Here is a 17,978-nt window from a genome sequence, read left to right as displayed (position 1 = left end):
CTATTCTGATCTCCTGCACGTTGCAGGCCATAGAATTGTCGCTTAATTACTGAAGTCCTCAAATCATGATTTAAAGGCTTTAAATTACAGAGAATCCACCATAAGAGATGGTGCCAGTAAATGGATTCAAAAAGAAGGATGACATGTCCAAGCGATAGGCTAGGAAAATTATCACGAAATTATTAAGCCTGTCACAGTTCAGGGTATCAGCACCTGTACTTCCCCTCAGTGGTCAAGCAAGGGCACCCACCCTGAGGCTTCTGGATCCCTGGGTCATCGCCTCTCTTATGTGGAGAGACGTGTCTCTCTCCTTTGTGACCAGACTGAACAGTTCCCTGCCTTCATTATGTTATTCCCAGCAAAAGATAGACTGCCTAAGCAGACCTGCTTGCTTTCTCTTCATAGACTAACAGTGTAAATCCTCACAGGTAAGCTACTACACAGCTTTTTCTGTGCAAGCACATTTACTCTTAGGTTAAAAGCGTCACAGAGAAAACAATAAAAGAACCTACCTGCATGCTAATAAGCTTATCAGAGATCACCCCCAAATCTACTATGGTGATTAGTCCTTTCAAACCCTACAGAGGGATCTCTGTTGTGGTCACAAGTTCATAAGAGCCTGAGTTCAGAACTCATGAAAAGTTTAGTCCCTCCTTTATACAGTGGAAGGTGTTCTTTGATCTGGAGTTTCCAGGAACAGGTGATCAGTAGGCAATGGGTTTTCCAGGCATCACTTCAAAAGGCCTCACAAGGACCTCCTAGGAAACCCACTTCACACATTGTCCCAAACAGTTCTTTAAAGTTCCAAGCATTTCCACAAGCTTTCCATTAATCAGTCTCCCTGAAAAGTTATACCCAATTCTACAGTGCCACATAAACAATTGTATTTTTACTACGGTGGATCCCAAAGGTATTAAACAATAAGGTTTAACTTAATTCAGTAGGGTTTGTCCAGGATATTGCAGGAAATTTCCCTCTATCACAAAGCCACGTTAGCTGAGACTCAAACTAAGAGTTCTTATGGGCTGCAAGCATCCACTCTATCTAATGGGATATAAGGAAGCATCTTTCCCTTGCCTGAGCTATTAGGCACTGCTGAGCTAAATTTCTCTGCGATGAAAGTGGCTCTGGCATTCTAGTATATCACACAGGGAAGTCCAGGAGATGGCGGACCTTTCTATTAATTCAGGGAAATGATCAGAGTTTTTGTCAGACAGGACTCGGAGTGCATTTGGTTAGTTATCTTTCACAGCATTAGAGTTTTGCTTGAGTAGGTGGATTTTTAGTGGCTTTGTAATCATAATGAAAGATAAATCTTAAATTGTTACTCTGCTGGGGAAATCAGCCTTTCATATTGATAAAGGTGAACAGCCCTGGAGCAGCTCTATGCCGGGGTGCAATCTACCTATCTGTGTAGATAGAGTTTTAGTGTTGTGTGGGTGAAAGAGGAGGGTACATTAAATTCTCCACTGGATTTTATTATTCCTTGATGTTGTAACCAAAATGTTAGAACATTGGTGCTATTTAACTTATTCCTCTCCTCTTTTTTCCTTGTAGGGTTCTATATAGGGTACATTTCCCTGCACAGACTTGTTAATTCACCATATTTGATGGAACAGTGGTAAATGCACAAGACCTACACTAAAGGAAAATACAAACACCTGTACTGCAGACTGGTAACCTTAAGGAGAGAATATAATGGGCCCATAAAAATGAGGGTCTGGTGCCTCTGCCATTGTTTTCTGCAGTGTCTGTGCTAGCCACTTCATGTAGCATCCTAAGATATTTTGCATTCCATCTCTATTGCTCCTGGACAGAGATTATGAGCTGTGGTGATGGTCAGTAGGTCTGGGAGATCAGTGGATCTTTGAAAAGGTATTGGGAGAAGGGGAGGTTACATGAGGAAAACAATTTCTGATGAACACCATGCAAGTGTTCTATCTTCTCTAATTCTTTCAGGCCCCCCTTCCAAGGGCAAAATAGTTTTGTTTTCCTAAAAGGGAAAACCCTGCTTCCTCCCCTGAATGTGGAGCTCATCAAATGCATTGGAACCAGGGTTGTTCTGCTGCACAGGCAGCAAGAGTTATTGAAGCCATACAGGGGTATATATCTCCTGGATGGAGCACAGTTCCGTGAGTCAGATCTCTGTGCTGTCCTACAAGGATTTTGAGGTGTGGGGAAGAAACAGGGGAAGCATTGGAGGAGGTGTGATAGATCCATCACTGTGCAGTTGCACTAATCATTGCCTGATACGATAAAGAGGTATAGCTACTGTGGGAGCTATTGCAACCTCAGAGCTTCAGTGGGAACTGTGGAGTGGTTTGGCGTAGCTGTTCTATGACACCAAAGGGTGTTTCTTGGGCAGTGCCCTGATCTCCAGGAATGTAACCAAAGTGCACAAATGGAGAATCCAAGGGTCTATGCATGTGTCTTATTTGTGTCTGAGCCATAATCCTATATAATATGTGGTAAACTCTGGACCTCATATGTACTCTTACAGCTGCATACTCTCACAGCTATATGTCAGAACAGAACTTGGCCCTAAACGTCTTCAGTTCACCACCTCATTTCTGGAGACCAAGTGTCCTCAATCTCCTGGCCTCTTATGCCCACTGAACACTTTGTAATCTTGAGGAGACAATCCTTTCTCCTATAAGTCCATCTGTACTTTTGCCTGTCTATGGTTTATGCAAGATACTAACACTCTTTTGTGTCTGTTAGCCTCAAGCATGCTGAACCAACTTGTCCAGAGATGGCACACTTATTTCAAAGTTCCTTGTTCGAGGTTTTCAGGAGAACTTGCAATATTCCTTCATTCTTTCTTCCACTTAGTAAAATGGAGCTCTTGTGAGGTTCTTTCCATCAGTCAATGTTTACTCAGATAGTACTATTTTTAAAGATTTTTCCATGTCCCCTGCTCTCCCTCCCACTGAGTGTTAGTAAAACATCTGGTCTAGGGGAGTCTAATCTCTCAAACACGTCAACCAGTATGCCCACTTAAACGAGCCAAAATGTGATCAAACCAAACTGGAGGTGTCATAGCCTTTCATGTGATACTGCCGAGAGAGAAGTGTGGTGTGAGCAAGCTGGTGACCAGATACTACAGTTGTCTGTCTCCCACCAGTTGATTGGACAAACTGTACAGCTTCTCAATCTGACCAGCTTAATAGGAAGTTACATCTCACATTTGGATGCGGTTATTGCTACTTAGGTGTTGTGACAGACCCAGACCAGTGGGGTACAGGAGTCTGGTAGAGGGCAAATATACTAGTCACTGGATGAGTAGTTTTCTGTTCCCTGAGTGACCAGAGCAGGGGCTGCACTAGAGTAATCAGGAACCTGTGAGAACCAGTTAAGGCAGGCAGGCTAATTAGGACACCTGGAGCCAATTAAGAAGAAGCTGTTAGAATCAATTAAGGCAGGCTAATCAGGGCACCTGGGTTTTAAAAGGAGCTCACTTCAGTTTGTGGCGTGAGTGTGAGGAGCTGGGAGCAAGAGGCGCAAGGAGCTGAGAGGGTGTGCTGCTGGAGGACTGAGGAACACAAGCGTTATCAGACACCAGGAGGAAGGTCCTGTGGTGAGAATAAGGAAGGTGTTTGGAGGAGGCCATGGGGAGGTAGCCCAGGGAGTTGTAGCTGTCATGCAGCTGTTACAGGAGGCACTATAGACAGCTGCAGTCCACAGGGCCCTGGGCTGGAACCCGGAGTAGAGGGCGGGCCCAGGTTCCCCCCAAACCTCCCAATTGACTTGGACTGTGGGTTCTTCCAGAGAGGAAGGTCTCTGGGCTGTTCCCCAACCCACATGGTGAATCTCTGAGGTAAGAAAAATCCATCAATAAGCGCAGGACCCACCAAGATAGAGGAGGAACTTTGTCATAGTGTGTAATGCAGGAACTCATGTGCCTGCATACCAAGTTGAGCGTCCAGGTGTGGGATTTGGACATACAACTGAAGTGGCCATGGCTAACAATTGGCCTTCCTTTGTTTACCCTCTTTACGACATCTTATACTTAAATCATGACCCTACTAGTTAATAGGCTGCAGCTTTGCAATGTGAGCCAAATGGGAATCTCTCTCTCTCTCTCTCTCTTACTCTTGAATACGGCAAATCTTAATCTTCCTTCTGGGGAATCTTCACCACAGCAGAAAGGAGTGGCTCTTGAATGTGTTCTCCATTGTCTGGCTGTCATCGGTAGCTGCATTACTTGTGCACCAAGCTGTAGACAGTTTAATTTTTTCTGAAGCCAGAGCTGATCCTTAAATACTGACTGTAGCAAAAAACAAAACAAAATGAAAACACTTCCTGTTGCTGATACATAAACAAAGATGTCCATCCATTAAAGAAGAGAAAGATACAGCTGTGCAATATCAGTCCTTCATACTGGGTATTTCCTTCCATCATCGCTTCACTCAGTGATTGGAAAGTGCCTGATTTAATTCTACGTCAATATCCAAAAGACAAAGAAGATTGTAGTAGTTAGCATTCTGCCTGTAAATACATTTTAAGAATAAAATTATGACGTGAATAATTTTATTCCTAGAACTCAACCAGAAAGTGCACACAGAGCAAAAGGGGAAGAAAAGGACCCCATTAAAGAATTGTTTGTGATGATGATGGAAGATTACCTCAGACAGGAAACAGGAGATAAGATAGGGAATAAAATTATCCAAAAGGCTGGGAAGAAAAGAAGAAAATTTGGCTTAGCTCATTTATTTACATCTTAAAGGAGGTCTTCATGGCTCAATCCCTAGTTATTTTAGGTTGGTTTTGCTTGTACACAAAACCGAAGTCTTATGCTATTTTAAACTCAGTGGCATACCAAAACAAATAAAGCATGAATCCTGTTATATCTGATGCTTTAAACACAAATCCATTACACTTTTGAGACAAATGACTCCTACAGAGTACTTAAGCAAATCTTATATAAACAAATATTTACTGGCACTGTCATCTAAGGTTTAAGACAATGTGCTGTTGAAGTAAAGCTTGAAAGGTTAGATCAGTATGTGTTGACCCAGCAACAACAGTAGGGGTGTTTATTGTTGTGTCTCCTGAATTATGGATCACCTAGTCCAGTAAGCAGAGTACCAAACTGTGTTTTGTTCTCAGCTCCATCACTGATTTTCTATGTGACTTAAAGTTATTCAGCTTCCAATTCTGCAGTGGATCCATGTGAGCACTATTGAGATCTAAGCATGTTTGTGCCTCAGTTACCACTTCTGTGAAGTGGGGATAATATTGTTTAATCACTTCTGTAGAGAGGACTTTGGTGAAAGTACTTTGTAAGAGCTAAATATTACTACAGTAGAACCTCAGAGTTACGAACACCAGAGTTACAAACTGACCAGTCAACCAGATACTTCATTTGGAAACAGAAGTACTACACCAGGGTGGGCAAACTACGGCACTCAGGCCGGATCTGGCCCCTCAGGGCTTTGGATCCGGCCTGCGGGATTGCCCCCTGTGGCGCCACGGGCCCCGCAACGCTCTCACAAGTGGCCGGCACCACATTCTTGTGGCCCCACTCCTGGCGTTGCCCTTGCCTCCAGGCCCCGCTCCCCGCAGCTCCCATTGGCCGGGAACAGGGAACTGCGGCCAATGGGAGCTTTGGGGGAGGTACCTGGAGGCGCGGCAAGGGCAGCGCACGTGGAGTCCTCCGCCTCCTCTCCCCCAGAGGCCGCAGCGCTTCCTAGAGCAGCGCGGGGCTGGGGACAGGGTAGGCATACAGGGTAGGCATACAGGGCTGCCATCCTGGAGCCGTTTTAGGTAAGCAGCGCCAGGCTGGAGCCCGAACCCCTCCTGCCCCTTGCCCCCAAACTCCCTGCCCTAAGCCCCCTGCCTGCACATCGCACCTCAACTCCCTGCCTTGAGCCCCCTTGTATACCCCGCACCCCAAACCCCTGCCCTGAGCCCCCTGCCGCAGTCTGCACCCCTCCTGCACACCTACCCTGAGCCCCCTCCTGCACCCCAACCCCCTTCCAAGCCCCCTCATACACCCCACACCCCTCCTCTGCCCCAATCCCTTGCCCCGAGCCCCTTCCTGCACACCACACCCCCTCCCACACCCTGCACTCCCTCCCTCCCGTACCCCAACCCCCTGCCCCGACCCTGCATACAATTTCCCCACCGAGATGTGGCCCTTGGCCCAAAAAGTTTGCCCACCCCTGTACTACACAATCAGGAAGCAGCAGAGACAAACAAAACAAATAAACACAGTATAGTACTGTGTTAAACGTAAACTACTACAAAAATAAAGAGAAAGCAGCTTTTTTATTCCACATAGTAAAGTTTCAAAGCTGTATTAAATCAATGTTCAGTTGTAAACTTTTGAAAGAACCATAACATTTTGTTGAGAGTTATGAACATTTCAGAGTTACGAACAACCTCTGAGGTATTTGTAACTCTGAGGTTCTATGTATTATGACTGTATGACACAAGTTGCTATATTTGAGGCTATGTTAAATCATGCACACTTGTTCAATTTATTTTTATGTAGGGAATGTATTTGTATTGTTTTAATATTTAAAAGAAATGAGGTAAGTTGGAAAATAAAATATACACATTTAATAACAAAATGAAATATCTATAGATACCTGGATACGTGATAAATGGTACAATTATAAATGCATAATTTCTTGGCAATAGAAGTAGGCAATTTCTTGCATGATCATGTTGGGGATAGGGAAACCTGGGGTGTGTGCAGATATACAAACAAAGCACTAGCTGGCAATACATTAAGTTGCTATTTGTATCTTCTATAACCTCTGATTCTGTGATAAATACTCTCAATAAGTTGCCTCTGTCATGCTGATGAAGCTAGGTATGGTGGATCACTGAAACATTGGAAGATAGCAGCGACTTTACATTAGAGTGTGTTTGTTGTTAATATTCAGTACGTGAGTTTTCATGTTTGGACCCCAAGGTCAAGAATGGACCAATAGTAATGGGTACTAATACCTTTTTAAATGTTCCCGTTTGGCCCAGAGTATATGTTTTCTCAGCTCTAGAGCACCATTGCTGGAAGACTTCAGCCTCTCTGGGATACACAGAGACTGTTGTGGAGAGTTACTGACTTTCCACTCTTTTCTTTTATAGTTCCTGGACCTGTTCCCCTAGAATCTATCCAAGGAGGACCCTTTGAAGAAAAGATCTATGTTCAGTGGAAGCCTCCAAATGAGACCAATGGTATCATTACACTCTATGAGGTAAGGAGAACAGATTGCTGTGAAAGAGTATCTACCAGAGGACCTGTTCCATGTGAGCGCAAGTGTATTGGTCAGCATAGCCATGATGTTTCAGAGATTTCAGTAGGTGTTTAAAGGAGACTTAAATAAAATAGGTGAGAATCTTCGTGGTACCTTGCTGCTGCCATTGAAATGTGTGATCTAGTAAATAGTTCTACTTTAAATCACATCCAAATGTGACCCTTAACTATCTCCATTGCCTCACATCCAGGTCATCGCAAATTCTGCCATTTATTCCTCCACAGCATTTCCAAGATATACTTTCCATCCTTTCTGCCCTTAGAGCTATAATGCTTTCAGGCTTTCATTATCTCCCATCTTGAATACTGCAGCCACTTCCTTTCTCTGCCATATAGTTTCCTTCCGGTTTTCACAAAATGCAGTCAATAAGCACCTTCCTTATTAAGTACTCTCACTCTGTCAGCCCCCTCATGGAATTTGGTTGAATCCATATGTCTAATAAAAATGTGTTATCCAAAGCTTTAGCTATGTCTTCATAATACAATCTTCACCCTGATAAGTTCACTTGTGTGGTATACCTATCCTTTGTCTTCAGGGGGTAAACCTGTTGGGGGAGGGGATATGCATCTTTTGTTTGTACTGTGCCTAGCATAATGGGTAGGAACCTATCAAAGGATGTATGCCATTAGTCTGAAATCTGGTGCCTCATCTGTAAAGTGATGGAACATCCTATGACAGAAATAACAATATTCTGCAATATCTTGGACAAACCTTACTGAAATCTTACTGAATTGGTTTAGACCTTATTGAAATGAGTTTCATGCCTTTGGGGTCCATTTTATTAAAAATCAATTGTTTATTATGGTGAGATTGTATGTAAATTCTCTAGGAGGAGCAGGTATGCTAATGTAATTCCTCCAGTTATCAGCCCTTTGAAGCCACCTCTGGAGAGTTTTGCATATACTAGTTCAAACTGGATTCTTCAGGGACCAACAGACAGCGAGGATTTTTTGATAAATAGCCTGGTTTTCAATATGCTCAGGGCTTTTTGTTCTGATCCAGCAAATCATCAGGAGGTCCACGGAGGACCCCAATCCTTAAGGAAAGGTTGGGAGGACTGATGCTGACCTTGTGGAGATTGGGTAGGAGGTGGGGATTATTCTCTTGTAAGATTATTGGCATAATTGTAGGTTCCTTTTATTGTTTTAAATGTTTTTTTCCTGTAGTTTGTTTATCTCCAGAATAAAATATGTTTCCTGAGAGAGAACTGTGTGCTAACTTATAACTGAGGGAAGTTATGCTATTATTAGTCTTGCTGGGAATAACACGCTGAAGGCAGGGAACTGTTCAACCTGGAAATATCTCAGTCAGAAGGGAGAGAGACAATGATTTTCTACCCACAGAGATGATGACGGGAAGGGATCCTGAAAGTGGGTGCCCTTGGTGACATGAAGGGGAAATATAGATGCAGTTTACCTGGAGAGTGACACATCTTTTCCAGAAGTTCTGTGAAAGAGTATGGATTTTGAAAGTTAGGTACACAGATGGAGTAAATGTGCAAATGATCAGAATTGTCCATTTGTACATACAGTTGCTCAGTTTGTGCATTCATTCATATTAATCACATGCACAAATTAAAGGACAGATTCCTGAATCTTGTTGAACTTCATTAAGCCATCTTTCCATTCTACCAGTCCTGGAACCAGCCAGGGACTGTTGCAGCCTTTAGCATTATTTAGAGCAGCATATAAACTGCTCTGTGCTATAAAGGCCAGACTGAACCCTTAGGGACTGTATTACACTGTAGCTATACCGCTTCCTAACCAGGAATGCCCTGTTAGAGCAGATCTCTCTGCCTAAGAGAGCAGGATCTGATCTTCTTTGGTATGGGGTTGTGCACCTAACCTGTTTGAAAGAAGGCAACTGTGTAACAGACTCTGAACTGACAATCTCATGACTTAAAGGGCTAACCTGTGAGCAGACACTGCACTGGATGAATGTACTAATTGTCACCTTTTGGAGCCCATAAGGCAAGACACAGGAACAATTTACAAAATAGTATCAGTAAGGCAATTTAGTAAAAATGAGGAGCTAACAGCATTCGGCTTGTTAAGGTACAGTCCAGAGCTGACTTTCAAGCCCTGTGATATCCCCTGCTGCAATCCCACCTGCTTTTGGGAAACTAGAAATGTGAGGTGGGATCCCAGCTTTCACTTAAAAAAAAAAAAAAAGAGCGTAAAGCCTCTTTCCTTGCGAAGGTAGCTTTTGAAGGCCTAAACGGATCTAAAACAATTGTTAGGGTTGCAAAGAACAATGGTGGTCTCCATTTCTGCTGCAGAATGTTGAGTGAGCTAAAGAATGAGCACATCGTTTATATAAATAAATCTGTGTTGATGGGTATATCAGAATTATCCTGCTTATTACTCTAAAATCTTGCTATCTCTCTTCAGAGTGGGGTGATATAGAGGGATGGGAACCATTTACAGTTTGGTTTCTTTTTTCGCAGTGGAAGAGCGCACAAAATTATTTTGGGGGCAAGCATGCAGAGGGTAAACTGTTACACAGCCCAACAGAGTCTATGAAGATTTCCCTTCCATAACATTCCCACTTCCCCTGAGTTCTGACCAGCAGACCACCTGCTCTCTCGTCCTAATGGACCCCTTGGGAGGCAGTGCAAGTGATGTCAAACAGGGTTTGTTTTTAGAGTGAACAAACAAAGACTAGTTTGAGACCACCAAACTCTTATACATTGCAGCCAAAGTAAGTTCTGCAGTCTGCTGTCCAGAGGTTAAATGTGAATTCATAAACTATTACGTCATCTTGCCTCATGTCTATTAAAAATGTAGATTGAGTTGATACAGTAAAAAGACTGCATATGAAAGATGTTCCTCTTGATAAATGTGTGCCATTTCAGCCAGGTCTGTAACTATAGCAATGCTACCAGATGCCTCTATAATAAAAGCAGATTTCAGATGGCTGGGTGTTACAGGGAGGTTAATGCACTAAGCCTTTCACATCTGGAAACCTGATTTTTAGAAGTGACCTGGGTCAAAAAAGAAATTGAGTTTGGTGGCTTCCGCCTAATCTCTGGTGGGGGGTTGTGTATATTGCCAAACTCCTTCACAATTCTCTATGACTAACAATCTCCATTCAGGGAAAGTCCTAGACTAAAATAAGCAATAGGGTTGTAGATGACAATTGAGACACATTGGCAAAACTATGGGGGCTGGGCAAGATTTCACCTCACCTGTCTAGACTGTAGCTGGATCTAGCCAGTATTATTATCCCCTTTTTGAGCTCCAAATGCACGTTTTGAAAGGTACACTACAAGGTCTTACATGCACACAGATAACAAATTATATAACAGCCCTTGTTTATGCTAATAGGAACTGCTCTGGATGGTATAAGTTGCAAATTAATTATTTTCTGAGAACACAAATGACCTATAGGAAAGTGAATATAAAAATAAATTGGGGAGTGTAAATGATTTAAAAAATCCTCCTTTTAATTCTTAAAGAGACTTGCTGGTAAACATGACCTGTGGGCACAGGTCATTGAAAGGACCTTATTAATCTGAGGCTTGGTCTACACTAAACCCCCAAATCGAACTAAGGTACGCAACTTCAGCTACGTGAATAACGTAGCTGAAGTTCGAAGTACCTTAGTTCGAACTTACCTCAGTCCACACGTGGCAGGCAGGCTCCCCCGTCGACTCCGCGGTACTCCTCTCGCCGAGCTGGAGTACCGCAGTCGACGGCGAGCACTTCTGGGTTCGACTTATCGCGTCCAGACAAGACGCGATAAGTCGAACCCAGAAGTTCGATTGCCAGCCGCCGAACTAGCGGCTGGGTATAGACGTACCCTGAGTTGCTTTTCTGACTGAGCAACTGCTTAGAGAGCGGTGATGCATCATAACAGTGACTTTGCCTCTTAAGTCAGATCAGTTCTTGAATCTCATTGGAGGTGTGCATACACAAATTTCCCTTCCTGATAATGACTCAATGCACATTTGATGGCTGCACCAGTGGGGGGGGGGGGCGGGGGGTCAAGGTGAATTGCACTGTTCCTCTTCCTCTATTCTCTTCAATAAAGAGGAAACCTAAGCACTAAAACAACCAGAGAATTAAAATGGAACACACAAACATCTCTCTAAGAAGAGATGCTTCCTACTGGGTATGGGGAAATTTGCAAACTGACATGGAGGTATTACCTCAAATAGCCTCATCCTTCATAGCCCTCCAAGACAAGTACTCGCAGCATGAATGATGCAGTTGGAGCCAGCATGGTATACCTAGTCAGGTGTGCTTAGTTTAGTGAGGCGGTCAGTATATTCTCAACTGTAGATTTCAAGTCGTGGAACTCCATAACACAAGAAATCAACCTAAACCCAGGGCTCTCTGTGTTTAGAGTGAAAGTGGAGATATATCCTTTCGACAATGCCTATTTAAATAAAGCACAGTTCTTGGCACATATAGATATATGCCTCACCTTGCTGCCTGAGGGAATTGGGTAGCAATTGAACACTATGCTCCCTAATTTTTTAGTGCCTTTGTGCAAAGGTACCTCTCACTTATGCATCATCTAAGATGGATAGATCTGCTTAATCTCAAGTTCAGCTGTATGGGTAGTTAGTACCCATCAGTTTTGTCTACGGTGGTATTTATCTTTAAAATTTCACATCACGAGTGTAGCACTAGTGTAGTTCCATCAGTACTAGCAATAGATGAAGTGCTATTTTAGGCAGAATTCAGGCATCCTTACCACAGCATTATCTTGACCTGCTCTCAATGGATTCTGCTGACACCTTGGTTAAAATGTCAGTGGCTGGTCTGTGCTACTACTTCTTTTGTTTCCTGTCACCAATGGCCTGCACTAGCAGTATTGCAGTGGTGGGAGGTTTTAAAGAAATACTGCCAATAAAGAAAACATCCCTAATCTATGAACTAGAGTGGTTGTGTTTTTAAGAACAAGAAGCACCTTTCCTAAAAATAGCACCTATTATAAATAAATAAGTTGGTTATCCCACTAACATTCCATTTACTTTACCTCAAGGCAGATTTTTCACATTAAGCCTCTCTATTATTCTCACAATTGTCTGGCAGACAGGTGTCCACATCTCACAAATTGCCATCACAATTTGCACATGCAGATTTCACATGAAGAACTGGGTTAAAATGCAGCAGCAAAATCTTCAGTAAGCAATTTGTTTAGCAGTCAAAAATCACTAAGTTTGTAATGACTATGTATAACTCGAAAGAGCTTAAACAGAATGAAAGGACCATAATGAGCCTCTTTGACTATTCAAGTTGCAACTGATTGACATTTATCCTTCATATTGCTCTTGGGGTCTGGCATTGAATGTTAAATAACACACAGCTACAGCCTTGCTTTTAAGACTGCCTTTAAAAAAATACAATAGGTTTGAGAATTGTTTCACTGGATACAGCACAGCTGGATTTTAAAGAAAGAACCCTACAGATCTGCAAATCAGAATGCAACTAGATTCTATTCTCAGGAAGCAGAAAGCTCCTGTCCAAGGCAGTAGGATAGCTCAGGATTGAAATTATGATCAACAGGATGCTGAAAATATTAAGACACCAGTTATGTGGAGAGAGAGGCAAAGACATTATAGTATATCCTACAGAAGTTAGTGAAGGGTGGTAATGGGTGAGCAGGTAGGCAGTTAATATAATGAGCATGTAAAGAGATGGTAGGTGCCGATATATGGTAAACCATAGGGGAGATGCACAGATTGATATGAAAGTAAGTAACAGAATGGAGATTAAGATCAACAGCTCTATAGCTGGGTTAACGGGTAGCTAGGTATACAGGTGCACATAACAGACAGGCAGATCGATAGGTTTTCAAGCAAGCGTTCAGGCAAACAAGAAGAATCATGGATTGTGCTGGTATACTGGAAAAATCATGGAGCAAGTCCTCAAGGAATCAATTATGAAACACTTAGAGGAGAGGAAAGTGATCAGGAACAGTCAGCATGGATTCACTAAGGTGAAGTCGTGCCTGACTAACCTAATTGCCTTCTATGATGAGATAACTGGCTCTGTGTTTGAGGGGAAAGCAGTGGATGTGTTATTCCTTGACTTTAGCAAAGCTTTTGATACGGTCTCCCACAGTATTCTTGCCGCCAAGTTAAAGTATGGGCTGGATGAATGGACTGTAAGGTGGATAGAAAGCTGGCTAGCTTGTTGGGCTCAACGGGTAGTGATCAATGGCTCCATGTCTAGTTGGCAGCCAGTTTCAAGTGGAGTGCCCCAAGGGTTGGTCCTGGGGCCGGTTTTGTTTAATATCTTTATTAATGATCTGGAGAATGGTGTGGACTGCACTCTCAGCAAGTTTGCAGATGACACTAAACTGGGAGGTGTGGTAGATTCGCTGAAGGGTAGGGATCAGATAGAGAGTGACCTAGACAAATTAGAGGATTGGGCCAAAAAAAAACCCTGATGAGGTTCAACAAGGACAAGTGCAGAGTCCTGCACTTAGGACGGAAGAATCCTATGCACTGCTACAGACTAGGGACCGAATGGCTAGGTAGCATTTCTGCAGAAAAGGACGTAGGGGTCACAGTGGACGAGAAGATGGATATGAGTCAACAGTGTGCCCTTGTTGCCAAGAAGGCTAACGGCATTTTGGGCTGTATAAGTAGGGGCATTGCCAGCAGATCGAGGAACGTGATCGTTCCCCTTTATTCGACATTGGTGAGGCCTCATCTGGAGTACTGTGTCCAGTTTTGGGCCCCACACTACAAGAAGGATGTGGAAATATTGGAAAGAGTCCAGCGGAGGGCAACAAAAATGATTAGGGGGCTGGAGCACATGACTTATGAGGAGAGGCTGAGGGAACTGGGATTGTTTAGTCTCCAGAAGAGAAGAATGAAGGGGGATTTGATAGCTGCTTTCAACTACTTAAAGGGGGGTTCCAAAGAGGATGGAGCTCGTTTGTTTTCAGTGGTGGCAGATGACAGAACAAGGAGCAATGGTCTCAAGTTGCAGTGGGGGAGGTCTAGGTTGGATATTAGGAAACACTATATCACTAGGAGGGTGGTGAAGCACTGGAATGCGTTACCTAGGGAGGTGGTGGAATCTCCTTCCTTGGAGGGTTTTAAGGCCCGGCTTGACAAAGCCCTGGCTGGGATGATTTAGTTTGGAATTGGTCCTGCTTTGAGCAGGGGGTTGGACTAGATGACCTCCTAAGGTCCCTTCCAACTCTAATATTCTATGATTCTATGATTGGTAAGGTAAGAAAAACTTTATAGAGAGGTGTGTGAATGTGACATTAATAAAAGAGGCCGCATTACAGCTGTCTCTCTTAACTTGTTGTGATTGGCAAGATCTAATACAACTGCTTTAAGGACTCTCCCTTCCCCCCCACTCCCGGTTTAAAAGCTGCACAGCTGTTCAGTAATTTTACCAGTCCCATGAAAGCTGCTATACTATATATTGGAAAATGCATGTTAAGAATCAAACTCATTGTGATTAAGCCAATAATATAATAGTTTCTATACAGCGTGGAAGCATCACTGCAAAGATTGTGTATGAATGATATATAAACATCACTGTTGCCCTAAATAAGTGGCATCATCAATCCAGCATTACACAATACAAAGGCTTATGCTGTTGTGGAACACAGAGACATATGACCTGATTCAAGTTCACTGATCAGTTTAGTGCTGGAGTTTTTATATTTTAGGCTATACATTTATCTCAGCCACTTGTTAGTCTAAGTTGTAATAAATAGTGCACACACACGGATCCAAGTATTTTGTACAGGCTTGAGTCCAATTTCTGAACTTCGGTACCCTAAAATCAAGCACCTATGCATCCAGTTATTGTTTTTAAGCTATCTAAATGCCCAATGAAACATCCTAGTACAGCAATTTTGGCACCCTACTTTGAAAAGTGTTCCCTTTGTGTATAATGGTCTTCTGGGAATTGTTGATTTTAGAGGTTCACAGAACTTCCTAGGTGGTCAAGGAGGGAAAGAAGAAGAAAGACCCAGCAATCCTCTGTGTGGATTACTTGACTGAAGATGGAAGGCATTGTTATGATGCATTTAAATCCTAGAGGCACTTAAAGAGTATCTACAGTATATTCATCTGCTCAGCTAAAAAAAAAAAAAATAAAAAAAATCTCAGATTGGAAAAGTCCATCCACTGAGCTATGTCTAGACGCATTGTCTACGTAACAAACTGTCTCTTAAAACACTACAAGGCGTATTCTTTTCGTGACATATGTTCTTAATGTATTATCAAGCCCTCTATAGGTTGTGTATGGTCCTTAGGAAAAAAATTAATTTGTAGCTTCTAACTATCGAGCTTTCTCAGTCACAATTTTCAAATGCATTAACTCTTTGTATTCGGATGCCTGGAATAAAAGTGTAAGGGGCTTTCAGGCTATTTCAGACTCTTTAATAGGCTGTGTGGAGTCTAGTTTCTCTAATCCCAGTGGATTTGAGTTAAAATTGTACTTCAGAGGTTACAGATCTTTTTGTTTGTCATGTAAAATTGTGATCTGCCTTCCATCATCTCTTAAATTGTCAATGCACCATTTCACCTGAGTCACTTTGCTCAGTTTTTCTCTGCCGGAGAGGTAGTTACATGAAAAAAAGCCACTGAATTAGCAGGTCATATATCAGGCCAATGTTTGTGGGATGCATTTCCTGGATTTAAAATAGAGTAGGACTAAATTTCTCCCAAGCTGAGCCCCTGAAACCACAACCCATTATAATACAAAGCATGAGAACAGTAGAATAAGAACAGATTTTACCTATCCATTCTTTGAGTTTGTTAAAGTCCCCTGGAAAGAAAATTTAGGGGAAAAGGGAATGCAGGACATCTGGCAATTTCTCAAGGAGACAATATTAAAGGCACAACTGGAAACTATCCTGATGTGAAGGAAGAATAGTAAGAGGCCAATATGGCTCTGCCAGGAGCTCTTTAATGACCTGAAAATCAAAAAGGAATCCTACAAAAAGGGGGAAACATGGATGAATTGCTAAAGAGGAATACAAAAGAATAGCCTAAGCATATAGGGACAAAAAGGCTAAGGCACAAAACGAGTTACACCTTGCAAGGTACATAAAAAGCAATAAAAAAGAGGTTTTTTAATTACTGGTATATTATGAGTAAGAGAAAGATGAAGGAAAGTATAGGTTCTCTACTTAACAGGGAAGGCGAGCTAACAACAGACAATATCAAGAAGATTGGGATAATTAATGCCTATTTTGAAGGTTAATGGTGTCCAGAGACTCAACACAATTAATATTAACAACAAGGGGGAAAGAACGCAAACTAAAACAAGGAAGTAACAGGCTAAAGACTATTTAGATAAGTTAGATGTATTCAAGTTGTCAGGGCCTGATGAAATTCATCCTTAAGAAACTAGCTGGAGCAATCTTGGAACTGTTAGCAATTATCTTCAACAGCTCATGGAGGATCGGTGAGGTCCCAGAGAATTGGAGAAGGGCAAACATGGTATCTGTCTTTAAAAAGGAGAAGAAAGAGGACCCAAGTTATTATACACAGGTCAGCCTAATTTCAAGACCTGAAAAGATAATGGAACAAATTTATTAAACAATCAGTTTGTAAGCATCAATAGGATACTTGGGCTATAAGAAATTGTCAGCATGGATTTGTCAAGAACAAATCATGCCAAACCAACCTAATTTCCTTTTTTGCCAGGGTTATTGGCCTAGTGCAGAGATTGGCAACCTTTTGGCACGTAGCCCATCAAGGAAAGCCGCTGGCGGGCTTGGACGGTTTGTTTACCTGCAGCATCTGCAGGTTCAGCCGATCACAGCTCCCACTGGCCACAGTTTTCAGTTCCAGGCCAATGGGGGCCGTGGGATGTTTTGGGGGAACTAATTTTCCTGTTCTACTTGGCACTGGTGAGGCCTCAGTAGGTGTACTGAGTCCAGTTCTGGGGGCCACACTTTAGGAAATGTGGACAAATTGGAGTCCAGAGGAGAACAACAAAAATCATAAGATGTTTAGAAAACCTTACCTTTGAAGAAAGCTTAAAAAATACGCTGGGCATGTTTAATCTTAAGAAAAGAAGGCTGAGGGGGGACCTTATAACAGTCTTCAAATAAATTGATGTCTGTTAATAAAGAGGACTGTGATCAGCTGTTCTGCATGTCTACTAAAGGTAGGACAAAAATCCTGGAAAACTTGTTTTTCCCTGGAAAACTTGAGGAGAAAAATAGTTTAATCATTTTTGGTTGAGGAAAGCAATTGTTTCTCATTCCCCTCATCAAATAATAAAAAATTGCAACCATTTTGTGTGCTGCTCTATAGTTGAAATTGTAGAAAGATTAAAGTTATCAGAAATAGAACCTCAGTGGGGAAGTGGTTTTGGATGTTTCCATGAAAATCTGCAGCAAGGGAGATTTAGGTTAGATATTAGGGAAAAACTTTTTAACTATAATGGCAGTTAAGCACAAGAATGTTGTTTGTTCGTCCTTTGGGTTCGAAGATGACCATGACATCACTTGATGTCATGACTAGCACATGAATTGTATTTAAGTGAGGGAAAGTTGTGCAGAGACACCTTCAGTCATTCATCCAGGCCTATCTAAATCCAGTGGCACGACAATGTCGAGACATCTGGAGACAAGTCTGGATGCAGTAGATGGGGCATTAGGTCCTACTGCACCCAAACTGATTCCCGAGGCCATTCACACAGCTCTTACTATCCATCTTCACAGCCGGGGAGATGAGCATATCTGCTTGGCCGCCTGGTATGCCATAGAGGACTT

General features: G+C 42.4%; 1 protein-coding gene across 6 annotated transcripts in view; it reads left to right on the top strand.

Annotated features, from left to right (window-relative positions):
- The window catches only part of PTPRT (protein tyrosine phosphatase receptor type T), a 736,092-nt gene that overhangs the window by 480,851 nt on the left and 237,263 nt on the right, over positions 1-17,978 (top strand). For all 6 annotated transcript variants that reach the window (XM_005295345.3, XM_005295344.3, XM_005295348.3 and 3 more), the window contains exon 9: positions 7,096-7,205. In XM_005295345.3, coding sequence (XP_005295402.1) covers positions 7,096-7,205 — 110 coding nt within the window. The remainder of the gene's footprint in view (positions 1-7,095; positions 7,206-17,978) is intronic.

This window comes from Chrysemys picta, chromosome 13 (genome assembly GCF_011386835.1).
Source record: "Chrysemys picta bellii isolate R12L10 chromosome 13, ASM1138683v2, whole genome shotgun sequence".
Classification (NCBI taxonomy): domain Eukaryota; kingdom Metazoa; phylum Chordata; order Testudines; family Emydidae; genus Chrysemys; species Chrysemys picta.
The sequence above is the reverse complement of the archived record's forward strand: the minus strand, read 5'-3'. Positions and strand labels throughout refer to the sequence as shown.